This window comes from Leuresthes tenuis, unplaced genomic scaffold (genome assembly GCF_036924035.1).
Source record: "Leuresthes tenuis unplaced genomic scaffold, fLeuTen1.0.hap1 SCAF_9, whole genome shotgun sequence".
NCBI lineage: Eukaryota > Metazoa > Chordata > Actinopteri > Atheriniformes > Atherinopsidae > Leuresthes > Leuresthes tenuis.
Window position 1 is genome coordinate 11597403 of NW_027325363.1, and position 26427 is coordinate 11623829.

General features: G+C 38.6%; 4 protein-coding genes across 4 annotated transcripts; 3 read left to right on the forward strand and 1 right to left on the reverse strand.

Annotated features, from left to right (window-relative positions):
* Positions 1 to 1910: 1910 nt before the first annotated feature.
* LOC140314207 (extracellular calcium-sensing receptor-like) lies at positions 1911 to 6231 on the forward strand. Its single transcript, XM_072392318.1, has 8 exons — positions 1911 to 2218; positions 2697 to 2991; positions 3104 to 3393; positions 3598 to 3893; positions 4482 to 4675; positions 4805 to 5026; positions 5126 to 5249; positions 5328 to 6231. The coding sequence occupies exons 1-8, from the start codon at positions 1911 to 1913 to the stop codon at positions 6224 to 6226; spliced, it is 2628 nt and encodes an 875-aa protein (XP_072248419.1). The 3' UTR covers positions 6227 to 6231.
* Positions 6232 to 7355: 1124 nt separating this feature from the next.
* On the forward strand, positions 7356 to 11410 carry LOC140314210 (extracellular calcium-sensing receptor-like). The gene is made up of 8 exons (XM_072392321.1): positions 7356 to 7399; positions 7862 to 8156; positions 8267 to 8556; positions 8742 to 9037; positions 9636 to 9841; positions 9967 to 10188; positions 10277 to 10400; positions 10479 to 11410. The coding sequence occupies exons 1-8, from the start codon at positions 7371 to 7373 to the stop codon at positions 11375 to 11377; spliced, it is 2361 nt and encodes a 786-aa protein (XP_072248422.1). The 5' UTR covers positions 7356 to 7370; the 3' UTR covers positions 11378 to 11410.
* A 1857-nt stretch (positions 11411 to 13267) lies between these two features.
* On the forward strand, positions 13268 to 18055 carry olfcu1 (olfactory receptor C family, u1). Its single transcript, XM_072393125.1, is given in 14 exon segments — positions 13268 to 13284; positions 13870 to 14148; positions 14337 to 14511; positions 14629 to 14742; positions 14858 to 15010; positions 15101 to 15301; positions 15417 to 15594; positions 15808 to 16007; positions 16101 to 16231; positions 16368 to 16464; positions 16571 to 16694; positions 16877 to 17349; positions 17451 to 17531; positions 17633 to 18055. Coding segments are annotated over 14 exon segments (2646 nt in total).
* Positions 18056 to 19373: 1318 nt separating this feature from the next.
* LOC140314768 (extracellular calcium-sensing receptor-like) lies at positions 19374 to 25674 on the reverse strand. Its single transcript, XM_072393126.1, has 9 exons — positions 25415 to 25674; positions 24333 to 24621; positions 24160 to 24246; positions 23744 to 23935; positions 22680 to 22949; positions 22416 to 22619; positions 22100 to 22324; positions 20391 to 20514; positions 19374 to 20284 (listed from the first exon to the last, which is right to left on the reverse strand). Exons 1-9 carry the CDS (start codon positions 25672 to 25674, stop codon positions 19374 to 19376), a joined length of 2562 nt encoding a protein of 853 aa, XP_072249227.1.
* Positions 25675 to 26427: the final 753 nt, after the last annotated feature.

Sequence of the window (26427 nt, forward strand, 5' to 3'; positions counted from 1 at the left end):
TCTGCCTAATGAAAGCATTCATGTGGGATTGAACAAATCCTAAGAACAAATCCGACAAACACTCAGGATTACTCTTACGCACCTTTGAGTGCTGACTTGTTTAAACAAAATAAGTTTCTGTGTTCTGTTGTGTAGTTCATTGAAATTAAATAATAAAATTACAGTAATACAGACTTTTTTTTTTATAACTATTGGTAATTTATAAAGCATTGTGTTATTTTAGAATAAATAAAGTATACAAACACTTCAGTTTACTTTAAGTTAATTGGAAAACATGCAATCAATTCATGGTTCCACCCTATTTATACGCCAAAGTGATCTTTCTTCATCCCAGGCCTCCTCACAAAATGGCATATTTACTGTTGATGCAAGATAGTGCGGATTGTGCCCGACGGAGGTAACAAATCTTTAATGAACATGCAGGTTTATTGGCAGAGTGATGAGTGCATATTTAGACGCTTTAGACTACCATCAGCTTTTATAAAGGACCTTAGCAATCATTTGGATCCAGTACTGCAGAGCCAAACACAATGGTCTAACCCTGTTACACCACGTGAGCAGGTTGTCTCAACCTTGGTTTTTTTTTATATCATTTTCACTGACAGGCTCAGGGAGTGAGCTGGTATTGGTATATGGTGTATCCCATCAATGTAATGCAGATGATATTCAGTTATATACCCATATTTTCATTTTTCTATACCCTTTTAATACAATCCAGGGTCACAGGGACCCAATTTCAGGGTTAGTCAGGGTACATCCTTGACCCTTTATTCATGCTTACACAGAGTGAAAGTGCCAAGTTCACACAGAAAGGCCCCAGCAAGGATTCAAATCAGGAATCCTTATGGTGTGATGTGACAGTGCTAACCATCAAACCGCTGTGTTTCATGTTTCAAAAATATCTATCCTTCTGAGCGGCATGTGGTCCATAAAAGTTTGTACAGATGATATATTTCTTCAGCTAAACAAAAAGCATAAAGTGATGTGCTTATTTCTGCTCCTGCTGGCTTTGGCTCAAATGTGATTGAGAACTGTGATATTTATGTCATGTTTAGTTAAACTATCTTTGTATCATCTAGGGCTTTTTATGAACCATGGTTCGAGATTGGATCAGCACGTAAATAGTTCAGCTCAGTCCTGTTTTTACCAGCTAAGGAACATTGCTAAATTTTCTGCACTATAGGCAGTGCAGAGATGAATTGTTCATATTCAGCTTTAAGTCCTTGTTCTAACTTTCCGAGCTTTGCATGGTCAAGCCCCAATTCATTTGTTAGACTTATTGGAGGCCTACAACAAAAACAGGACAGGAGAATGAGGTCCTTTGATCGGGTGTTGTTGGATGTCCATCAATCTCGAATCAGACCAGAAGGTAACTGTGCTTTTCAGATTGTTGCCCCGAACTTTGGAGCTCTCTCCAACTGGACTAAAGATCTGTGAACACTGTGGTCACCTTTAAAAAGCAGCCCAAGACATAGATGCGTAAGTTGGCTTTTGTTTAAATGTGTCTCATTTAATTTTTTGATTGCCTTTGATTTCAATTCTATTGTTTTATGTTATAACTTTTGAATCACTATTAGGCATTGGCTTTTATCTATATCATGTTTTATTATTATCCTTGTGAAGCACTTTGTGATATTTGCATGGTTGCATTTGCAAAGTTGAACCATATTATAAATAGAACAAAATAGAAAAATGTATGGATTGAAATAATTTAACTTTGTATATAGAGACAAATTAGCAATAGTAAAATGGAGAAAAAAAATCATATATAAGAAATTACATACATATTATAGAATGAAAAGACTTCATCAAAAATCACTGGGTGGGGTATTTTTCCTCTCTGGTGAACAAATGAAGAGGTATATAAACTAATGAAAATTTCCGTACACCCACATAGAGACTTTTGAGGGATGGAGCTCAAGGTTCTTTTACTTGGCCTGAGATTGGCTCTGAGTTTGTTTGAGGTGAACTCAGTTGTTACCCTGGATGGGTCTCTGACTGGTCTGACACAAAGGACTGGGCCCACAGAGGCTGGGACTGATGGCGTCAGCACTCAAACTTCATTTGTGAAATGTAACCTGCAGGGTACTGCTCGTTTAGCAGTGTTCTCAGAGGATGGAGACTATGTTATTGGAGGTGTTTTCTCCCTCCACAACAACATGCGCACAGTGATTCATAACTACACCACCATGCCTGAGTCACCACGATGCACTGGGAGGTTAGTGAGTGGAGGAAGTGATGGAGGAAGGATGATAGACCTGTATGAAAAAGATCTGAATTTTTACAATGTAAAGCCTTGCTGCAAAAGATTTTATGTAGTGTTTAGTAAAAAAAAAAGACAATTTCATAGAAAAATTTATTTTTACTGAAGCAAGATTACAAATATTATTATTGTTTTTTCAAACAAGTTTTTAGCCAATGATTCATGAATATCAAAAAGAATATGGTCAAAGTCTGACTTTAGATTACAACATATGTTACTTATTCGTACATTCATGTTACTTTTAGACTTAATCTATTGTTGGGTAGTTTATATTCAATCGGTCCAAAACCTTTCAAATCTTAGTTTTGATTCACAGAGGAACATCAGCATAATTTTTAGGTCCCCCAATTACAGATTTCCCTTTGTATACTTCTGTTAAAATGTAAATTGTTCTAATTTTATGAAATTTTAAGCATTGGAATGTTTGTTGCAGCATTGACACCCGTGAACTACGCTTCTGTCGCGCTATGATCTTTGCAGTTGAGGAGATTAACAACAGCACCGAGCTGCTGCCGGGCATCAAGCTCGGTTATCAGATCCATGACTCGTGCGCCTCAGTGCCAGTGGCCGTGCACGTGGCGTTTCAGCTGTCCAACGGCCAGGACCCTGTGTTTCACACCAGTGAAAACTGCTCTAGATCTGGTATGGTAATGGGTGTTGTTGGTGAGTCTGGATCCACGCCATCCATCAGCATATCGCGCATCATCGGGTCCTTTAACATTCCTCAAGTGAATATTTTGAATTTTCTTCACTGTGTTTTTAGAACGTTACTGTGACGATTTCCGTTTTCTTTTTTTTCACTGTCAATTCAAAGAACTACATATTCATGTTTTCTTGTAGGTGAGCCATTTTGCCACATGTGCCTGTCTGTCAGATAAGCAGCAGCACCCGACTTTCTTCAGAACAGTTCCCAGCGACCAGTTTCAAGCTGAAGCGCTGGCCAAGCTGGTGAAACATTTTGGCTGGACTTGGATAGGTGCTGTCCGGTCAGACTCGGACTATGGCAATAATGGCATGGCGTCTTTTCTTGAGGCAGCTCACAAAGAGGGAATCTGTGTGGAGTACTCTGAGTCTTTCTATCGTACCAATCCCCGTAGCAAGATCAAGAGAGTGGCTGATGTTATCCGCAGGTTACTGCATTTCTGATTTAGTTTGTGTTAATGGTTTTGACACTAGGCTCAGTTATACCAAGGATGTTTCCCACCATATAAGATTTAAAATAAATATATTATTTGAGGAATATGTCTTATTGTCCTGCTAAATGAACATATGATTATGTTGAAAAATAGAAATACAAGGTTTTCTTTATTTTAGTATAATATAATGTCTTCCAGGTCAACTGCTGTGGTTGTCGTGGCCTTCACAGCTGGTGGAGACACGAGGGTCCTATTTGAGGAGCTGGCCAAGGACCCTCCACCACCTCGTCAGTGGATAGGTAGTGAGGCCTGGGTAACAGATGCAAACTTTCTGACATTTAGTTTTTGTGCTGGGGCCATTGGATTTGGCATTCAGAAGTCTGTGATCCCAGGTCTGAGAGACTTCCTGCTGGATCTGTCTCCCTCTGAAGTGGCGGCCTCTCCACTGCTAACTGAGTTCTGGGAGGATACATTTAACTGCAGACTGGGAACAAGTGAGAATGTTACTTTGATTGGCAAAGAAACAAATGTGATTTCTCATCATAAGCCTCAGTGGTTGAATTATTTTTTTTGTTTGTTTTGTCAAGTAGATATTTCTGTGTACGAAAGTCCACAGGTGATTTATGTTAAAAACTTCTATCCTAAAACTGAAAGAGAAGAAGACTGAAATAATATGCATTTGATGTGTTGTCAAATCAAGTTCCGGCGCTGCGTGGAAGAAGATCTTTTAGAAACCTGACTGCCGTGGGTTCACAGTGTTTTCACTGATGAATATTTACATTAAAACACTAAATTAATTTAGAAAACTTTGCCTATATTAAGCATGTATCAGTTAAAGCAATACCTGACGCATCAGGTGTTTATACTAAATATTGTGAGTCTGACCAAATGAGTTAAATTGTGAAAAAGTTTATGCTTGCATGTATATATTTGTATATCTGACCTATTTCTGGATGAGTGATTTCTGTTGAAATGAGTCTGGAAAAATAAATGCATCAGAAGAGATGCACATTAATTCAATGTAACTTCCTGGAATTAAGCCACCCGCCTCTCTTTTTGTATTTCTGCAGGTGCTGCTGCAGGTGAGAATGTTTGTGATGGAACTGAAGACATAAAGATGCTCCAAAGCCCGTACACCGAAACCTCTCAGTTGAGAATTACTAACATGGTGTACAAGGCTGTTTATGCAATAGCACATGCCATTCACAATGCAGTGTGTCAGGAAACAAATTTCACAACTCAGTGTGACAAACACAGCAGGTTGGAGTCCAAACGGGTCAGTGAAAATTAAAGTGAAATAAGTGAAATTATTTTCATTCAGTTAGATTAAAATCAGCTAATGACATTAAGGAATTTCCCTATCTTTTTTCTTTTTTTTTTACCCTACTTTATTTCATCCTCTCAGGTGTTTAATGAGCTAAAGAACGTCAACTTTTCCCAGAATGGCTATGATGTGTCATTTGATGCTAACGGGGATCCTGTTGCTGTTTACGAGGTGGTCAACTGGCAGAAGACTGAAGATGGAGTTATTGAGCTGGTAACAGCAGGGTACTATGATTCATCACTGCCGATGGGCCAGGAGTTCCGTATCAACAGGAACCTGTCCTGGGTGGAGGGTGGCACACAAGTAATGGTCCTGATTATAGCAGTTTAGCAAAAGAAACATTGCTGAACTGCTTCACATCAGCTGTGTTCATCTATTGTTTTGCCTGCGTCTCTGTGACAGGTGCCGGTGTCTGTGTGCACTGAGAGTTGTCCTCCAGGAACTCGTAAAGTGTTGCAGAAAGGAAAACCCATCTGCTGCTATGATTGTATACCATGTCCTGAGGGAGAGATTAGTAATGCTACAGGTAAGATAAAATGTCTCAATGTATATCTGCTACATGAAATATATGCATTCTCACAGTTCTTTTTGATGTATTTTTCAGATTCTCCTGATTGTATCCCGTGCCCCAGAGAATTCTGGCCTAATGCAGAAAGAAACGTTTGTTTCCCCAAACCTGTGGAGTTTCTTTCCTTTGATGAAGTCCTCTCCATAATTCTGTCTGTTTTATCTGTGGGTGGCGCCTGTTTGGCCATCATAACAGCAGCTGTTTTCTTTTGTCACAGAACAACTCCGATTGTCAGAGCCAACAACTCTGAGCTGAGCTTCCTGCTGCTCTTCTCTCTGACTCTGTGTTTCTTATGTTCTCTGACTTTCATCGGAACACCATCTGATTGGTCCTGCATGCTGCGGCACACAGCGTTTGGCATCACCTTTGTTCTCTGTATCTCGTGTGTACTTGGGAAAACTATAGTAGTTTTAATGGCCTTTAAAGCCACACTTCCAGGTAATAATGTGATGAAATGGTTTGGTCCACCACAGCAAAGAATGACTGTAGTGTTTTTCACTTTTATTCAAGTTTTAATATGTACAGTTTGGTTGGTACTCAGCCCTCCCTTTGCAATGAAAAATCTAACCACTTACAAGGAGAAGATCATCCTGGAATGTGCATTAGGCTCTGCTATTGGGTTCTGGGCTGTACTCGGGTACATAGGCCTTCTGGCTGTCTTTTGCTTTGTATTGGCTGTCCTAGCTCGGAAACTACCAGATAATTTTAATGAAGCTAAGCTGATCACCTTCAGCATGCTGATATTCTGTGCAGTCTGGATCACCTTCATCCCAGCATATGTCAGCTCTCCTGGGAAATTTACAGTGGCAGTGGAGATATTTGCCATTCTGGCCTCTAGTTTTGGACTCATTTTGTGTATTTTTGCTCCAAAATGTTTCATCATAATTTTTCAGCCAGAGAAGAACACAAAGAAATGTTTAATGAACAAAAATTAATTGTAGTGCATCTGAATTTTGTGAGTTTGACAAGATGATGATTATAACATGGAAATTCTAATATTATTGACATTGCTTACATTTAATAGATTAAGCAAAGTTTGTTATGGACAATTATTAGCAGAATATAAATTAGTAAATGTGCCGAACAGGTGAGATATACATGACGGATATAAAGTTGTGACTTTTCCTGAAGAAAGCAGCTTATCTGAGTAAATTCAACCATACGCCAGGATTGACGCTGTTTGTTACTGATTAGTGGAATACAATTCCTCCAACCCTTTTGCAGAAGAATTTCTTTGATTATCAGCTTTTAATTCTGCTGTGCAATGTTTAACACCAAATACCGTTAAAAAGAGTTTTTCTTTGGCTCTCACTTATGTGTAATATTTAATCATTCACCAAAATAAATAAGTGCCAAAGTGTATTATTGTCATTTATTTAATTACTCTCTCAACACCTTAGAGACTGAGTTAAAATCCTAAAATGTCCTTGGACCTAGTCATAGAAAAGTAAAAAAAAAAAAAATACTCTTCAAAGGGTTCATAAATCATGATATCCTTTTTTTATTATTATCCTTGTGGACTACTTTGTGACATTTGCATGGTTGCGTTTGCAAAACAATTATGAATGAAACCAAATGGAAAAATGTATCGATTAAGAAAAAATAGTAAGATAACTTTTGTACATCGAGGTAATCTAATAGGAGCTCAAAGGAGAAAAGCAAACATATTGTAAAATAAAACGATACATGTCACAGAATTAAAGACTTTATCAAAGGTCACTGGGTGGGGGCTATTTCCTGATGAACATATGAAGAGGTATATAAACCAATGAAAATGCACTTTCACCCACATACAGAGGGATGGAGATTCAAGTTCTTTTATTTGGCCTGAGATTGGCTCTGAGCTTGTTTGAGGTGAGCTCAGTTGTTTCCCTGAATGGGTCTCTGACTGGTCTGACTCAAAGGACTGGGCCCACAGAGGCTGGGACTGATGGAGTCAGCACTCAAACACTATCTGCTAAATGTAACCTGCAGGGTACTGCTCGTTTACCAGCATTCTCAGAGGATGGAGACTATGTTATTGGAGGTGTTTTCACCCTCCACTACAACACGCTCACAGTGATTCATAACTACACCACAATGCCTGAGCCACAACGATGCACAGGGAGGTTAGTGAGAGGAGGAAGGGATGGAGGAAGGATGATAGACCTGTATGATTAGGATTTTTACAATGTACAGCCTTACTGCAAAGTTTCTATGTAGTGTTGTGTAAAATATATATATATATATATATATTGTCTTTATACTGTGGCGAAATAATCATTCTTACATTTACATTTTTGGTTTCTTCAAAGTTAGGTTTAACCAATGATTCATGAATATCAAAAATAATAGGATCACTGTGACTATAGATTACAACAAATATTATTAATTTGTACATTCCTGTCACTTTTAGACTTAATCTAATACTACCACTTCAAATCAAACGATTAATCTTTATTTTTATTCACAGAAGAAAATCATCTTAATTTTTTTGCTCCCCCAATTACAGATTTCCTCTTGTATATGTCTGTTAAAATGTGAATTGTTCTTCTTTTATGTATATTTAAGCAATGGAATGTTTGTTGCAGCATTGACGCTCGTGAACTGCGCTTCTCTCGCGCTATGATCTTTGCAATTGAGGAGATTAACAACAGCACGGATCTTCTACCGGACATCAGGCTGGGTTATAAAATCCATGACTCGTGCGGTTCTGTGCCAGTGGCCGTGCACGTTGCATTTCAGCTCTTGAACGGTCAGGATCCCGTGTTTCACACCGGTGAAAACTGCTCTAGTTCTGGTATGGTGATGGGTATTGTTGGTGATTCTGGATCCACGCCATCCATCAGTATGTCGCGCATCATCGGGTCGTTTAACATTCCTCAAGTAAATATTTAGAATGTTCTTTACTGTGTTTTTAGGACATGCCTGTGATTATTTCTCTTTCTTCTTTTCCTGTGAAATTGACAAAACTACACGTTCATATTTTGTTGTAGGTGAGCCACTTTGCCACATGTGCCTGCCTGTCAGATAAGCAGCAGTATCCGACTTTCTTCAGAACAGTCCCCAGCGACCAGTTTCAAGCTGAAGCGCTGGCCAAGCTGGTGAAACATTTTGGCTGGACTTGGATAGGTGCTGTCCGGTCTGACTCGGACTATGGCAATAATGGCATGGCGTCTTTTCTCGAGGCAGCTCACAAAGAGGGAATCTGTGTGGAGTACTCTGAATCTTTATATCGTACCAACCCCCGTAGCAAGATCAAGAGAGTGGCTGATGTTATCCGCAGGTTACTGCATTTCTGATTTAGTGTTTTCATTATTTTGACACGATGCTCAATTATAACAAGCATGTTCCCTCAAAGAAAAAGATGAAAACTAGTAAATGGAATATGTCTTCTTTCTCCTCCTAAAATTCAAATATTGAATCTTTATTAAAAAAAATGAAAAAGTTTGATGATATAATGTCTTCCAGGTCAACTGCTACGGTTATTGTGGCCTTCACTGCTAGTGGCGAAACAAGCGTCCTGTTAGAGGAGCTGGCCAGGGACCCTCCACCACCTCGTCAGTGGATAGGAAGTGAGAGCTGGGTAACAGACCCAAAGTTTCTGTCATTTGGTTTTTGTGCCGGGGCCATCGGATTTGGGATTCAGAAGTCTGTGATCCCAGGTCTGAGAGACTTCCTGCTGGATCTGTCTCCCTCTGAAGTGGCAGCCTCTCCACTGCTAACTGAGTTCTGGGAGGATGCATTTAACTGCAAACTGGGAAAAAGTGAGAAAGTTGTTTTAATTGGCAATGAAATGTGATATCTCATCATACGCTGCTATGGCTGGGTTGTTTTCTATTCTGTCAAGTGGATATTTCTGTGTATGAAAGTCCACACCTGTCTTTTGAATGAATACACTTCTACCCGGAAACTGAAACAAAACAAGACATAAAAAAGATGCATCTGTTTGATTTTTATGTTTAGGTGCTCAGCTGCATGTGAGAATTTTTTTGGAAAAATGAACAAAGTGATTTCACAGTGTCATCACTCAATGATATTTATATTCATACTCCAAATACATTTTGAAAACTGACTTATAATAAGCATGTATCAGACACAGAAATAACTAACATATCAGTTTATTCGTTCATTCATTTTCTATACCCGCTTAATCCGTCGCTCTGGGCGTGGGGGGGGCTAACATTACAGTTATTTATATTAAACATTCTCAATCCGGCCAAATGAGTGAAGTTGTGACACATTTTTGGATGAGTGATTCTTCTTATTATTAGTCTGGAAAAAATAAATGCATCAGAACAGATGAACATGAATGCAATGCAACTTTCCATAACACGGCCTGCCTCTCTGTATGTCTGTCTGCAGGTGCTGCTGCAGGTGAGAGTGTGTGTGATGGAACTGAAGACATAAAGACACTTCAGAGCCCGTACACTGAAAAATCTCAATTTAGAATTACTAACATGGTGTACAAGGCTGTTTATGCAATAGCACATGCCATTCACAATGCAGTGTGTCAGGAAACAAATTTCACAACTCAGTGTGACAAACACAGCAGGTTGGAGTCCAAACAGGTCAGTGGAATTGAAAATTCAATCAATGTATTTCATTTGGTTAAGTGAACTTAATGAACGTTGAATTATTTTCATTAAGTTAAATTAAAATCAATTTATGACATAAAGGAATTTCATTCTCTCAGGTGTTTACTGAGCTAAAGAAAGTCAACTTTTCCCAGAATGGCTATGATGTGTCATTTGATGCTAACGGGGATCCTGTTGCTGTTTATGAGCTGGTCAACTGGCAGAAGACTGAAGATGGAGTTATTGAGCTGGTAACAGTAGGGTACTATGATTCATCACTGCCGATGGGCCAGGAGTTCCGTATCAACAGGAACCTGTCCTGGGTGGAGGGTGGCACACAAGTAATGGTCCTAATTATAACAGAAACGTTAATGAACTGCTTCACATCAGCTGTGTTCATCTATTGTTTTGCCTGCGTCTCTGTGACAGGTGCCGGTGTCTGTGTGCACTGAGAGTTGTCCTCCAGGAACTCGTAAAGTGTTGCAGAAAGGAAAACCCATCTGCTGCTATGATTGTATACCATGTCCTGAGGGAGAGATTAGTAATGCTACAGGTAAAATAAAACGTCTGCATGGACATCTGCCACATGAAATATATGGATTCTCACAGTTCTTTTTGATGTATTTTTCAGATTCTCCTGATTGTATCCCGTGCCCCAGAGAATTCTGGCCTAATGCAGAGAGAAACGTTTGTCTCCCCAAACCTGTGGAGTTTCTTTCCTTTGATGAAGTCCTCTCCATCATCCTGGCTGTATTTTCTGTGGCTGGGGCCTCATTGACCATTATCACTGCGACTATTTTCTTTTGTCACAGAACAACTCCGATTGTCAGAGCCAACAACTCTGAGCTGAGCTTCCTGCTGCTCTTCTCTCTGACTCTGTGTTTCTTATGTTCTCTGACTTTCATTGGAACACCATCTGATTGGTCCTGCATGCTGCGGCACACAGCGTTTGGCATCACCTTTGTTCTCTGTATCTCTTGTGTACTTGGGAAAACTATAGTAGTTTTAATGGCCTTTAAAGCCACACTTCCAGGTAATAATGTGATGAAATGGTTTGGTCCACCACAGCAAAGAATGACTGTAGTGTTTTTCACATTCATTCAAGCTTTGATATGTACAGTTTGGTTGGTAGTCAACCCTCCTTTTGCAATGAAAAATCTAACTATTTATAAGGAGAAGATCATCCTGGAATGTGCATTAGGCTCTGCTATTGGGTTCTGGGCTGTACTCGGGTACATAGGCCTTCTGGCTGTCTTTTGCTTTGTGTTGGCTGTCCTAGCTCGGAAACTACCGGATCATTTTAATGAAGCTAAGCTGATCACCTTCAGCATGCTGATATTCTGTGCAGTCTGGATCGCCTTCATCCCAGCATATGTCAGCTCTCCTGGGAAATTTACTGTGGCAGTGGAGATATTTGCCATTCTGGCCTCCAGTTTTGGACTCATTTTGTGTATTTTTGCCCCAAAGTGTTTCATCATATTGTTTCAGCCAGAGAAGAACACAAAGAAATATTTAATGGGCAAAACTTGATTATTTTACAGCATGGTCTTTAAAATATTTACCACCTAAACAGCCATCATCATCTCATACTGTCTTTTGTTTTCAAATTTCTATTCAAACTCAAATTATTTTTTTGTAAGATAGTTTGTTTGTATAAATTATTTATGCTAATTTCATCTTTTTAAAAACAAACTTTATAATGCTGAACATATTGAATAAAATTCAAAAGAAAAACAAAAATGTTCTGAGTTCTTTTTCAAAACTTGGACTTTCTGTCCACTTGGAGTTTTTGAATCGATTGGTCCTTCGTTAATACTTCCATTAGAATAAAAAAAAAAAGACTAATAAAGTTTCACTGCAATGGTGATAGCAAACACATTGAAGTTCAAGTGTCAGAAAATATATTTTTTGTATGATCTTGTCACAGATTAAGTACAATTTAAATGCCATACAGACACATAAAAGTCTGAACATGTTTAATAGAATGAACGGGGGATCATAGCCCAAAGAAAATCTGATCCTCAATCCCAGAGCAAAGAGCAAAACCAGTGTGTCATGAGTCTGTTCATTACACATGCTGCTGTTTGCCGGCTTGTCTTTACAAACTAGTTCATATTAAAATCAAACCTACATTGGTCTGAAGTTGCAAAAGTACACAATCTTTATATTTGTAGTACATATGCTTTTGTGAAATGTAAAAAGAAAATCGATATTAAACCTAATTACCGGTCCTCAAATAAAAGTGGAATAAGTAAAGTCTCTGGATAGTGCTTTCCTCCATGCCAGTAGCAGCTGGCACTTCTGATTGCAGACATTACATTCAAGTCTCCCTCCTTTTTGCCTAGCCATGTAATGCCGTAACAAATTGTTCCACCTGTTCTGTCCTGATGGATACATCAAATAGACATCATTTTTGAACATTGCTGTTCCATCCTTGTCGGTCAAAATCTATCTTCACATTAGAAAGGTGGAAAACAATGGAAAATAGATAGTAACCAAGGACTCCGAACCAATTCATTGAAACTAAAGTACCAAATATCTTTTAAAAATGTTAGGAGTAGAAAACTGTAGAGATTTCTGTGAAAATGTTGTGGGTAAAATTAGACAATTGACATGGCTACTCTTTAAATCTTTGTTTTTCTTTTTAGATTTTTACATAGTGATGGAGTCCATGGATTGTGTTTGTTGTCAGACTCGGCACGTTCAAAACCTTCAGTACATTATACAACTGCTGGGACATCTTAGTGCTTGTCATTGCAGCAACCAAACAAGCCATTGATTAACACAAGCAGTTATGGCCAGACTATACTTTTAATCTTGGCTCAGAGCAAAATATACAGACAATTCTGGTTGGTAATGTTATTTTGTATATCGCCACAACACTTACATCATTTGGATTAAGACTGTTGTTAAAGTAAAGTGTTGCTGTATGACTTTGCAGTGATGCCTTAGGTCGTGTTGTATGACTCCTTGACCTATGATTTCTTTTGTCTTCTCTCAACTTCACAGGTGTTATGTGGCATTTACATTCAAACAGTATCGCCAAGAGGCCAAAACTGGAGATCAGGATGACAAACACCTTTGTCATATATTTACAGGAGTTGATCTCAAGCTGGGCCAAAGCTGAATAAGTTGGGATGATAAGAAAAAAAAATATATGTATTTCATATATTCATTTTGACTTATTTTTATTGTAGACAATGTAAAACCAAGATATTCCATGTTTTATATAATTCAATCTTTTGCATATATATTAATTTTTGCATTTTAGGCCTACATCATATTCCGAAAAGTCAGGATAGGGAAATCTAGGCATGGCAATTAGGCAATGAAAAAAAAATTCAAACAGATGATGTCAACAGGTGTTTGATGATTTGGTACAAAAAACCTGTATCGGTGTAAGAGTTTAAAGTGGGAAAGATGGGTGTGTCAGAAAAGTATAAAGAAATGTTCAAATATTTGATACAAAGTTGTTTAAAGAAAGGTTGGAATTGCATATTGTTTTATTACATTTTGTAATATAATTGAAACAGTCAAGGAGTCTGGAGCAGTTTCTGTATATAAAGGGCCTAAACTGAACACTTCACCCTCACACCTAATCTCTGATCCATCTGTCAGACAGCTCTGAATCCAATATTCATCAACTGTTGATATGACCATAAGGACAAAGAGTGAACTGATGTGTTACATCTATCCACTTGTAATCAGATCCCCTTGAGATGTCAAGTATGAAGAAAGTCAAAGTTCACTGGAACCTTGTCATGCCCCAATCCCATTGCTCTTGCTTCTTACTCTGATTGGTTGATCTTGTCATGACTTATACGACCTATGGAAATGAAGCAAGCGTCACAGATTTTAATGCAGTCTAACTTGTCAGCCTGTCAGAAGCTTTGTTAGAACAGCATTGTCTACAGCACACACACACACACAGTCTTTTTGGGGTCAGTATTGACAATGCGTCCAACCTTTTGTCATCTGTTGCATCTTTGTGCTTTTAACTTTATTTTCATTGTATTGCTTAGTGCTTCTCATTCTGTAAAAGAAGGAAAAGTATTGAGTGTAGAAGGGAATGGTGAGAAAAAAGGAAAAGCTGTGAGAGAGAAACTTAATGATTTGAGGATAGAGGGAGTGAGTGGTGTTGATTCTAGTTCACCTCAGTGCAAGAAACTGGGAGACAGTGAGCCTCTGGCTTTGCAGTCTGAGGGGGATGTTGTTATTGGAGGCTTTTTTCCTCTGCATTATGTCACCTCTGAGCCACAACACAGCTACCAAAGCAAACCCCGACTCACACTGTGCAGCGGGTAAGTGTGAGAATACTGATATCTGTTGTTCTTAGATTTTAATTTATTTTCCTGCATCTCCCACAGAAAAATGTATTTTATAAAGAACTTGATTTCATTTTTCTTTGTTTATCCACCAGTGTTAACATGTGATCCATACCACTGACATACTGCAATCTCCTTCTCCTCTGAACTTACTTTTTTTGCAGTTTTGACCACAGAGCTTTCCGCTGGATGATGACTATGGTTTTTGCAGTCGAGGAGATTAACCATAACGCCAACCTTTTACCAGGTATTAAATTAGGTTACCGGATCATGGACAGCTGTGACAATGTCCATAGCAGCCTGCAAGCTCTTCTCTCTTTGGTCACCTCCTCCAGACTTGTGAAAAGCGAGATCAAACAAATATCAGAAAGTGAAAACACGTTGAATATGACAGAAGAAAGGAATTTTAGAAATTACATAGAAGATAATGAAACAAAAGAGTTAAGGACAACACAGTCTGAAACTTCCACATGTCTGTCTGGTTCACCCATCTCTGCTGTGATTGGTCTCGCATCATCGTCCCCGACAAGAGCCATAGCTCAAGCCCTTGGCCCTTTCAACATCCCACTGGTGAGAAAACACAAAAAGGCAGGAAAAAAGGCTTTCTCCCATTTGATTATTGTAATAAACCAGTGTTTTAAGAATATTTTGCTTTGTTGATGAAATTAACTCTGTCTCCTCCTAGGTGAGTTATTTTGCCACTTGTACCTGTCTCACTGACAAACACTTGTACCCATCATTTTTGCGAACGGTGCCGAGCGATCTCTTTCAAGTTAGGGGTCTAGTACAACTCGTCACTTTCTTAGGCTGGTTTTGGGTGGGCACAATAGGGACTACGGTAAGATTAAAACTTTTTTTTTTTCAATTCAAGAAGACCTCGGTTTAAGACACAAACATGAATTACTAAACCTTTCCATATACATTTCAGGATGACTACAGTCACTACGGCATCCAAGCATTCTCTAATCAGTTTAAACAACAAGGTGGTTGTGTGGCATTTCATCTCACTATTCCAAAATCACCAACATCGGCTGAGATACAAGAAATGGCAGACAGTCTGCAGAGTTCCACTGCGAAGGTCGTGGTGGTCTTTGCTACGGAGGGACAACTCCTGGATCTATTTTTAGAAGTAGGCATCTTGGCTGAGCTACAGTATATATGCTGCATATAGGATACTAATGTGAAAATGTTTACATAAATGTTAACCATGATTCATCATTATGATTTTTTTTTTGTCTCATCAGCTTGTTCAGAGGAATGTAACAGGGCTACAATGGGTAGCTAGTGAAGCCTGGGTGACTGCCAGCCTTCTAACCTCACCCCACTTCCAAACTCTTTTAGAGGGAACGCTGGGCTTCTCCTTTCCTGGAGTCAGGATCCCAGGCTTGAAAGAGTTTCTTTTGAATGTTCACCCATCTCCCAAACCAGGGATGGAATTTATCAATATGTTCTGGGAAGAACAGTTTGATTGTAAGCTGAACTTTGGAGGAGACAGAACCAATGAAAAGGAAAGAGATACTCTGGATGAATTTGATGGTTTGAGTGAACGTATTTACAATCTGGACATCCAGAACATGTCTACTGTAAGACAGAAAAGCTCACTGAAAATTGTAGCTGATGATGAAGGTGCTGCTGAAATGCCTGTATGTACAGGTTCAGAGGATCTGAGTCTCACTTCCAGCAGTTATACTGATGTATCTCAGGTCAGAATATCCTACAATGTTTATAAAGCTGTATATGCTATCGCCCATGCTCTGCACTCTTTACTAAACTGTGATTCTGCAGAATATAGTAATGGAATATGTGAAAAACACAAGCATTTCACCTCCAGGCAGGTAAATAACAATTACAATACACATAAATCAATGTTTATTTGCTTTATTAAATTCAGTTAATGACAGAGTTTGTTTGTTTCTTTTTTCATACAGTTTCTACACTATCTGAGGACAGTGAATTTCACCAACCAGTTTGAGGAGAAAGTATATTTTGACTCCAACGGGGAGCCGGTCCCTCTCTATGACATAATTAACTGGCAGAAGGACAGGAAGGGTGAAATCAGGTCAAATTTCAATATGCAGCAATTTAACTGTATTCACAATTCATTATTTTGGCAATTTATCTATTTTCCAGAGTAATCATGCCAAACTACTGCATTTATTTCTTGGCCTAAAATATCTTTTTTATGATGTGATCAGATTTATCAAACTGGGAAGTTATGATGGCTCAGCCCCACTGGGACAGCAGCTGCAGATAAAGCAGAACACCATTATATGGACATTAGGACAGTCAAAGGTGGGTCATAATCTCATTTAACATGTGCTCTATATATCCCTGAGTGAAGTCTCCACGAGGAACACCCTGTTGTTCAATTTTACACTTCTCTCTGATCATTGTCCAGGTACCTGTATCTCAATGTAGTGCACCATGTCCCCCTGGCAGTAGGCAGGCCAGGCGTCCAGGAGAGCCCCACTGCTGTTTTGATTGTTTACCTTGTGCAGATGGAGAGATCAGCAACCAGACTGGTAGCATATACTTGTTTTGTTTCGATATATATATTTTCCATCTTGGGAAGCAGGGTACTGATGATTTTAGAAGCCATTAAAACCACAAAAATAAGTTGCACAGCAGAGATCAAGTGATGTGGATGTACAGGGCCGTTTCTGAGTGTTTGTTTACCCTCATTCTATTTTATGTGTCTCCAAAGGTTCCACTGAGTGCATAAAATGCCCCGAGTCCTACTGGTCCGACAAAGACAGGGTGAAATGTGTTGCAGGGGTTGAAGAATTCCTCTCTTTCTATGATACCATGGGTATCATCCTAGTTGCACTCACCCTACTGGGTGTTATCCTGACAAGCATTATCACCGCCGTCTTTCACCATTTCCGCACAACACCGATAGTCAAAGCCAACAACTCAGAAATAAGTTTTTTGCTTCTCCTGTCACTCAAGTTATGTTTCCTATGTTCCCTGGTATTCATTGGTCAGCCGTCTGTGTGGACATGTCGGCTCCGGCAGGCAGCATTTGGAATCAGCTTTGTCATCTGTCTCTCCTGCCTCCTTGTTAAGACTATAGTGGTTCTATTGGCTTTTCAGACTAGTGTACCTGGTTCCAGGGGCCTGAGGCTTTTTGGTCCATCTCAGCAGAGGACTATGGTCCTCTGTACTACAGCCCCTCAGGTGTGAAGAATATAGAACTGTCACTAATTTGATAAAATGTATGACTACTGTCATTTGTATGCATTTTCAATGAGCTTCCTAACTTTCTATCTTTTCCGCAGATTTTTCTCTGCACTGGCTGGCTTTTGGGTGCACCTCCCTTCCCATTTAAGAATCCAGCCTACCAAGCCTCAACTGGAAAAGTAAGATTTACCAAATTTGTAAACATAGAAGCTTTAATGTTATTCATTGAGATCAACGAGAGTATACCTGCATTAATGTATTGTTGTTTGTGTATAATTAGATTGTTGTGGAATGTAAGGAGCCATGGCCTCCTGGATTTTACCTGGTGCTTGGTTACATTGGTCTGCTTGCCTTTGTCTGCCTCCTTCTGGCATTCCTTGGACGGAAGCTACCAGATACCTTCAACGAGGCGAAGCTCATCACTTTCAGCATGCTGATTTTCTGGGCTGTGTGGATCTCTTTCATCCCAGCTTATGTTAGCTCTCCTGGGAAGTTCTCTGTGGCTGTGGAAATATTTGCAATTTTAGCCTCTAGTTTTGGTCTCTTACTGTGCATCTTCGTGCCCAAATGTTACATAATTTTACTGCACCCTGAGAAGAACATTAAGAAAGGCATGACTGGAAAGTTAAAAAGTTAAAACATTTCCACCTTTGAATATGAACAAAAGAAAATACTGTGTGAAACTTGTTTCCATGCTTTTTAATAAAAAGCTTTGGTTAAGTATCTGAATGTCTCTTTTATAAGATTTCCTATGAATATAATTTAGAAAATCAGAGTGTTAAGGCCCAGATTAATGACTGTCATAATGTGAGTTTGAAACTGAAACCTAATGCAAACATACAGTGGTCAGGCAGGTAAGGTAAAACAGGTAAACTTTAATTAAACTTGCAGAAAAACTTAAACCAAGGTCCCAAATGAAAACAAGACCAAAGTGTTCAGAAATACAGAAACACAAGGATAATATATAGGACAGGAAAAACAAAAACAAACTTACAAAGTGAAAAGGGACAGGCATAACCACACATGCACAAAGGTGTTAAGTGGTATTGAAGGTTAGAACAATAAAGACAATAGGTGCGATCAACACAATTCTTTGCTACGTGGGCTGTCACTTGAAGTGATGCACGATGATTTTGGAGCAATTCATGCTGGTTAGAAATCTTTTTCAACTTTTGTCAGTGATGGAGACTATACTTCTGAAGGCTTCACAGATATGCATGGTATGTCAAGTGTTTTCATGTAAATGATAATTTATTTATTGAAATAAATAATCAAAATTACATTATATCATTTCTGCAGCTGAACATCTACTGTAACTGTTGATCAGTTCTGCACATAGGCTTGAAAAAAATTTTAAACAAAAAAACATGGATGATGCGGTTATATGCAGCATCAATTTATGGAATGACAGCAGTTCTTTTTTTTTTCAATTCAACAATTTATTATAACATTTTTGTCACTTACTGGTTAGGTTTAGGCAATAACATTACTTCGTTAGAGTTAGAAATCAAAACTACCTGGTTAGCATTGGAAAATAATCACGATAAGCCTAAAATGAATTCACTGTCATGGATTCCACTTTACTGGTTGCTACGGTTACATATGAAAATAACACATTATGACAAAACTATGTTTCTTCTTAGTTGGGTTTAAGATACATCACTTTGCTATCGATGTTTTGTTTAGGTTAAAAAACAAAATTGCTCACGCTAAAATACATTCTTTTTACAATGCAAATGTTACCTTCAAAGTTCACATGCAGTTGCTCTCATGGACACTGCAAACTTGCAGACTTGCAGCTGGGTGACATCCGCTGAAAGTGTATCCCAACAAACTGAAACCTAGTCTTGCAAAACAATGATTGCTAAAGGTCTATATTTTTTCCAAATATATTGATATTAAATTGATACATATCTAATACATATATTTTTTATTGACTGTACTTGTGCTACAATTCTAAACAGTTGTCACTGCCCAGCAAATACTCATGTGAAGTAAATCAGAATTTTCAAAAGGTTATCTTATGGCATACTACTTTTTTCTTTTCCCATTAAGTGCTGCTTTGTATTTTTTTGTGGTTTCAATAAAATAATGTAACACTTTGGAGCAAACAGGCAGAACAACAAGCCAAAGCTCGAGGCCAAAATGGCAAAAGACTCCACTGCGTCTGCATAGTTTCCAGGGGAGCTGATATATGCAGGGATGAATGCCAACCACACAGCGCAGAAGATCAACATGCTGAAGGTGATGAACTTGGCCTCGTTGAAGTTGCCAGGCAATTTACGGGCTAGAAACGCTAGTACAAAGCAGAGACATGCTTGCAGACCTATATATCCTAGAACACACCAGAATGCAAGACTAGATCCCACACTACACTCCAAAATAATCTTTGAGCGCTCATATTTAGTGTTACGGCTGGGATAAGGGGGGGCATCAATCAGCCAGGCAGCACAGATAACTACCTGAACCAGAGTGCAGCTGAAGATTATGGCCCTCTGCTGCTTGGGCCCTAGCCACTTCATAATGTTGTCCCCTGGCCTGGTGGCAGTGAAAGCAGCCAACACCACCAGAGTCTTTCCAAGGATGCAGGAGATGCAAAGTGAAAAAGTGATGCTAAAGGCAGTGTGGCGAAGCATGCAAGACCAAAATGTTGGCTCTCCAATGAAAACAAGAGAACAGAGGAAACACAGAGTGAGTGCAAACAGGATAAAGAAGCTGAGTTCTGAGTTATTCACACGGACAATAGCTGTGTTTCTATGGTAGAAGAACACAGTAAAAACGCCTAAAGTTAGAAAAGCACCCACCCCAGAGATCACCGTCAGGGCTATACCTAAGGAATCATAGGTCAGGAACTCCACCTTTTTGGGGATGCAGGCTGTTCTGTCTTTGTTTGACCAGAAGTCCATCGGACAAAATGTGCATTCTATTGAATCTATGGAAGAGAGGGAGAAGGACAAAAAAAGAGTAGTTCAACGGATCACAAGATTGTAACAGATACTTGAGTTGGTGTAATTTATGCTGCTTAGATTAATTCTCACTTGTCTGATTGCTAATTTTGCCACTGTCACATGGTACACAGTCAAAGCAGCAGACAGGCTCCCCACGACGGACAGCTTTCCTGGTCCCTGGAGGACAGCTGGCACTGCATACAGACACTGGCACCTATGGGAAGACAGGAAAAATGATGTCATCAAGCTTTGGTGTGTCAAAAAAGTGTGCTAAACTAATTGCTAAATTATTTTATTAAATTTTACCAGTCATGACACAAAATTACAGTATTGATTAAAGTCTATATTTAGTTATTTCTCATTTATTAGAGAAAAAAGAGTATGTATATATATATATATATATACTCTCATTCTGTGTTGTTTGGGCTTTTCACTCTGCTTCATCACTTCCATTTTCACACGCTGTCAAAATCACTTAATTCCTAATTCTGTCATTTACTTGTTTACTCATGTCCAATGGACTTTTCACATGCTACATTACTTTTCAAGCCAGTTAAATCCTCTTTCTTTAAAACTATTTTGTATTCTGTCCCCACGTACTGACTTTTGCACAAACCGCCTGCTCACCATCTCTACCTCTTCTTGATATCCAAAGAGCCTCATCAGAATCAGCCCCCTTGTAACTCTGCACCACCACCACCTCTCCATGTGTACTACCCTGTCCTCTTACATTAAGAAACTACAAATACCTTTTTGGGGACAACCTATCAGCGACAACATCATGAACTGATTGCATTGCACAGTGTACTTCAGGCTGTGTTGGACAAAAAAGAAAATTAGGCTAGTTTAATATTTTTGACCAAGTAGAGCATCAATATGAGATGTTTGGATCAATAAATACTGTAAATAAAAAGCGAGCTATACCCAATCTTGCAGACCTCAGCACAGCACCATCAGCAAAATGAAGGTATTCATTCTGATGCTGCGTTCCCATCAATACCAAACGGAGCCAGGACCGGTAAATACTTTTCACTGGTGTAGAGTCATTTGATGTCAGACAGAATGCTGATTAAACACTTTCCCCTTGTACTCAAAAGCTAAATGTAAGCAGGTGTTTAAGGTGATTTTTAACAAGTACAAAAAGGGCTTCTGACAAGCATGTCACAGGTAAACAAGACAAGGAAGAAAACCTGGACTAGAACGTAGGTGTTTCAAGCAGTTCAGGAGCAGTGTTTTCTCAGGAATAGATCCGTAACTTCTTTTGGTGTGAATTGTAACTTGGAAGATCTTTTAAGGAAAAAAAGTTGCATCATATTAAAAGAAAGTGGGAAACACAACATGTCCACTTTAATAATCGTGTGATTGTTGGTTTTAATATTAGCTGATATATATTAGTTTGATATGTAAATAGCATAAGTAATCCCTACTGTCTATAGAAATATGTCTTCAAGAAGACTGAAGAAGACAGAACCAGAAAGTAAATGGCTTGCCTGCATAATATTCTGTGACATGAGGCCTTTCAATACATTTTCTAACATTTAGTGTCAATATTTAATTTGGCATACATAACAGTACCAATGTTGGAACTTTAGAAGACGTCTTTGATGAGGGATACAATGGGAAAGACTGCATAACCAAGCATTTCAAAATGTTTGTATTTAAAGTCTTTACGGTATCAAGAGAAAGGGACTCACATCAGATCCAAGCTTTCCTGCCCGTCTGACTTACCTCCATCTTAACCTACAGAACTTCAACAGTTGGCATCTGATGAAGGTAAAAACACAGTGTGAGCAGCTTGCCTCACTCTGATGCCCTGCCCACATTATCCTGTCCTCCTGGATCACCAGCTCCTCTCCAGCAGGCTTGGTTCCGTCGAACAACCCCACATTGACAAATTCAATGTTCCCACTTGTGCCTCTCTGCCAGTTGATAATGTCATAGTAGGGTACAGAGTCACCCTTCAAGTCAAAGTTTACCTCCTCCCCGGCTATGTCAAATGTAACTTCCTGCAGGTAGTGCTGGAGCTTGAAAACAAATAAATATTATCAAAATCTCCATAACGCCTTAAACAAGGTTATAAGTGAACTGTAATAATGTTAGAACACATGATTATACCTGCCAGGGGAGTACATTAGTTTGCTGAGCACATGAGTCGTTTTGAAAAGGTCCACTTCCTGGTTGACAGAGAAGAAGGTTATGCAGTGAATGAGCAACTGCATATACAGCCTTATAGACATTATAGGCCACCCTAGGACTGGATGTATTCATGTAGGCTGAGTGCTGCTCCAACAACGTCTCCTGTCCTGTGCAGTGCGGCAACTGAGAGGAAGAAGAGGGGACAGGACTGCAGCCATACAGGGCCTGCCACAGCTCTTGCACCAGCCGATTGTTGGGATAGCTCTGAGGATTGACTGTCAGCAGGTAGTCACTGAGTCGGGAGATATGGCCTTTTCTGATCCCAAACCCGATGGTGCCCCCTAAGTAGGGGTAATACTCGCTTCCTGTGAAGACAGATGCTGTGATCCAGGCCTCACTTGCAACCCACTGAATTCCAGTGATGTTCTCCTTCATGTAGTCTCTCAAAAAAGGTGTCATTTCCCCCTCAGCTGAAAATACCACCACCACTTTTGCCAAAGAACTTCGCATCACCTTCATAGAAACGCACATAATGAAAGAGGATTTGACATGGATGAAAGACTGCTGGTTAAATCAAAATGAAATAGGACAAGGGAAATTATATATTCTTTGATTGGACTTAACAGCAAGATAAACAAACAAATCAATTCAAAAGAACAAGTGAAGAGCAATTTAGGAAAGACCTGATATATATTACACTTTGGTGAAGTAATAATAAAACAAAGAGAAACTACAATAACCTGTAACCTTTTCACAACAGGTTGTGCTTTATATAACCGTATGTGTGATTATGACTCCTAAAGAAAGTGGGGTTATGATCATTTTGACATATCAATGAATACTAAACGTTAACTTATATATAATGAAAATAGGATCATCCTGCAGGCTTTTAAATAAATAGTAACTTTATGCTATCTAAATATGGTGCTGCAGCAGTGTGCAGTTTGAGAAAAAAAGTTGAAATGTATTTGTATTAATACAAATAATTTAATTTGTACACTATGTATACTAATCAGCCATAAAAAAGGTGATGACCCATCTAAGTGGTCATTTTGTTCATTTTGGAAGACCTATTTAGTACGTTCTGCACTCTTTTTCTGCATTTTTTTTTATCAACCATCTCTGTTAAGTGCTTTCTAAGTACTTGAATTACAAAGTGTAATATTCTACACATTATCTGTCTATCTCTCAGTGGTAGTAGTAATAGCTATAGTAGTTCCGATATATAATAACAACTGGCTATAAAAAGGGATTTGGTACAAACTCTCCAATGGTGGAAAACCTTTATCTGTGTTCTTTGAATTTACCTGCATGATCCCCAGAGCCTTCTGACGATTGTAGAGCAGAGGGATCATTTCTTGGTACGCCACACACACGTTGGTACCTTGTAATTCCCTCAGTAAACCTTGTACAGCAAAGCGGCCATATTCGTGGTCTCCTCTGACAAGTCCCACCCAGGTCCAGTTTAAGCGCAGCAACAGCTGAGCAATGGCCTTCACCTTTTCAACACAAACAAGTGCCAACACATTTGGTTGAAAAAGACAACTCAAATAATCTGAATATTATGATTTAATATTTTCTTTGCTCTTGATTTAGTAAATCAAATAAAGGTGTGCTTCAAAACTAATTCATGAAATGTGATGCATTCAAGTTACTAAGCAGTATTGCAGAATTATGAGGATAGCATTTTTACTATTGAATAGATGAGAGATGACATTCATACCTGATAATCATCATTAGGAATAACCCTAAAAAAAGTTGGATATTTTCTTCTGTCAGTGAAACAAGCACATGAAGAAAAGTAGCTGATCTGTTTTAAAAAGGAAAAAAAAAGAACAGTGAAACATAATGAATGTTGATGTGTGTGGGATTACAGAGACAAAGAGGTACTACTACCATTGGGATTCTGAATGGCCGCAGAATTCTTGACACAACGATGGACTGAGCAGAACCTGATTCTCCTATCACAGCGAGGAGTGGAGAGGCACCACTGCACACGGGAGAGTCAGCCTCACTCAACCCATTCAACACAGCCAGAGCAGCCCTCTGACCAGTTAGTGGATATGCACATGAATCAAAGATTTTGTACCCAAGAGTGTAATTTGGCAATAGTTCTGGACTCTGGTTTATCTCCTCTACTGCCAGCCTCATGGTTAGAGCCCATCGGAAAGCCCTGGGATCAAATCTGTAGCCCAGCATAGATGCACACACAACACATACACACATTGAATTCAGCAGTTAGAGACAGAGATGTTGCTTTTATCCACTGTTGTTGCTGTCATCTTCAAAACATACTAATTTCTCTATTAGCACCTTCCAACAGTGACTGAACATTTGCACTAAACTGTTTACTGCTGTACTTTCATCTATAGTTTACTCATTTTAGCTATGTATTTGTCTTGTCTCGTTCTACAACTTTTACTGTATATATATATATATATAAATATATATATATATATATATATATATATATATATACTGTACAATCTGTATATTTTCATACTCATGTTTATAGTTAGTCACAATTTACCAGCATTTGCTCTGACTGCACATGCACATACTCGACACTTTCTGCTTGTACTTCTGGTTAGATGCTAAACTGCGTTTCATTGCCTCAGTACTTGTACTCTGTGCAATAGCAATAAAGTTGAATCTAATCTAATCTAATCTAATTTCATTTCAAAGAACAAAACAAGGTAAAAGAAAAACAGACATGATTCTTTAGAAGAAAATTCCTAAAAACGCATACAATAAAGTTATTTTGTTTCTTATTTACTCAAATTAAAAGCTTAAATAAAATGCATAGCAACTGAAGATATCACTACATGATTCCAGATATATTTACCTCCAAACTGATTCTTAACCCTGGACAATAAATATACACTGTACATGCTGCATAATCAAGTCTATAGATGACTACAACATAATCACACAATATTCAGCTGCAAACAGTATTTTACATACTCTATCAAGCTCACCCATTGCACTTTACTGGTGGTGGTTTGTATGTGCAGTTAAGGTCAGGCATTTCCTGGTTATAATGTAGGGGAAAGATCCCTCCAATAACAAAGTCGCCCTCAGTCATGAAGCTTGGTTCAAAGCTGTTTTGAAGATCACACACTTTGGTTGCAGTTGTGGATGGTGAGGTGAAGCTGGTAAAAGAGGGGTATGTTAAAGTGAGGATGCTGGCTAAGTTAAGCAATGAAAGTAAAGCAAGCAGAGACATGTTGTTAGACATCGCCTAAAAGAGAGATAGCACAAAGACATAGACAAGTTATATACTAAATGTGACCTTGTTATGAATGACAGTGCATTTTGATTGGAGAACAGTGGCTCCACCTAATTCACTGAAGTGGAACATGGAAGACTGAATGACAAAAGAGTGTCCCAGAAAAACAACATAATTACTTGCAGTCAAGGGTTCAAATGTTTAGTTACGGTCAGTTTATTAGGACAAAATTAAAGTAGGTTTTTCTGTTGATAAAATCAACATTCTTGGAAGCCTACTTTTCTAAATATAATCTAAATCCTTTTTTTTTCACTGGAACAGTTTTCTTTTCTTTCTTCATTTGATTTGATTGTGTTGTTTTTTTTGTGTTATTTTTGCCACTGTTACTACAGCATACGTAAGGTCCAGTCAGTCATCCTTTGCTTGTAATCACCATCTAGTGCGTTGTCATTACCAACTTGATGCAAATGGTATTAAAGAGGCATTCTTTTTACGACATAAATAAGATTTACCTATTCTGATTTGTTTTTATTTTAGTCAGTCTTATTTTCAGTGATAAAGTTAAAAGAAGGAGATGAAGTACCATCATTGATATACATAGAACATGAAATAGTGGGTCACTTTGTTAATTCCTAAAATCTTAAAAGAAAAGTCACATATCCATTTTTTTTTATATATACCAATTTATACACAAACACACACACCCACACACATATATATATATATGAATATATGTATGTATACTCAAACCGATCAGCCATA

Bases quoted from the DNA above. Each gene is read 5' to 3' on its own strand.
- LOC140314207 (XM_072392318.1), top strand. From the start codon at position 1,911: ATGGAGCTCAAGGTTCTTTTACTTGGCCTGAGATTGGCTCTGAGTTTG. The intron at 4,676-4,804 runs GTCAGTGAAAAT...TCATCCTCTCAG, and splicing joins GCAGGTTGGAGTCCAAACGG to GTGTTTAATGAGCTAAAGAA. The intron at 5,027-5,125 runs GTAATGGTCCTG...TCTCTGTGACAG, and splicing joins GGGTGGAGGGTGGCACACAA to GTGCCGGTGTCTGTGTGCAC.
- LOC140314210 (XM_072392321.1), top strand. From the start codon at position 7,371: ATGCCTGAGCCACAACGATGCACAGGGAG. The intron at 9,038-9,635 runs GTGAGAAAGTTG...GTCTGTCTGCAG, and splicing joins TAACTGCAAACTGGGAAAAA to GTGCTGCTGCAGGTGAGAGT. The intron at 10,189-10,276 runs GTAATGGTCCTA...TCTCTGTGACAG, and splicing joins GGGTGGAGGGTGGCACACAA to GTGCCGGTGTCTGTGTGCAC.
- LOC140314768 (XM_072393126.1), bottom strand. From the start codon at position 25,674: ATGTCTAACAACATGTCTCTGCTTGCTTTACTTTCATTGCTTAACTTA. The intron at 24,247-24,332 runs GTAGTAGTACCT...TTTTTAAAACAG, and splicing joins GGCCATTCAGAATCCCAATG to ATCAGCTACTTTTCTTCATG. The intron at 23,936-24,159 runs GTATGAATGTCA...TGTGTTGAAAAG, and splicing joins TTCCTAATGATGATTATCAG to GTGAAGGCCATTGCTCAGCT.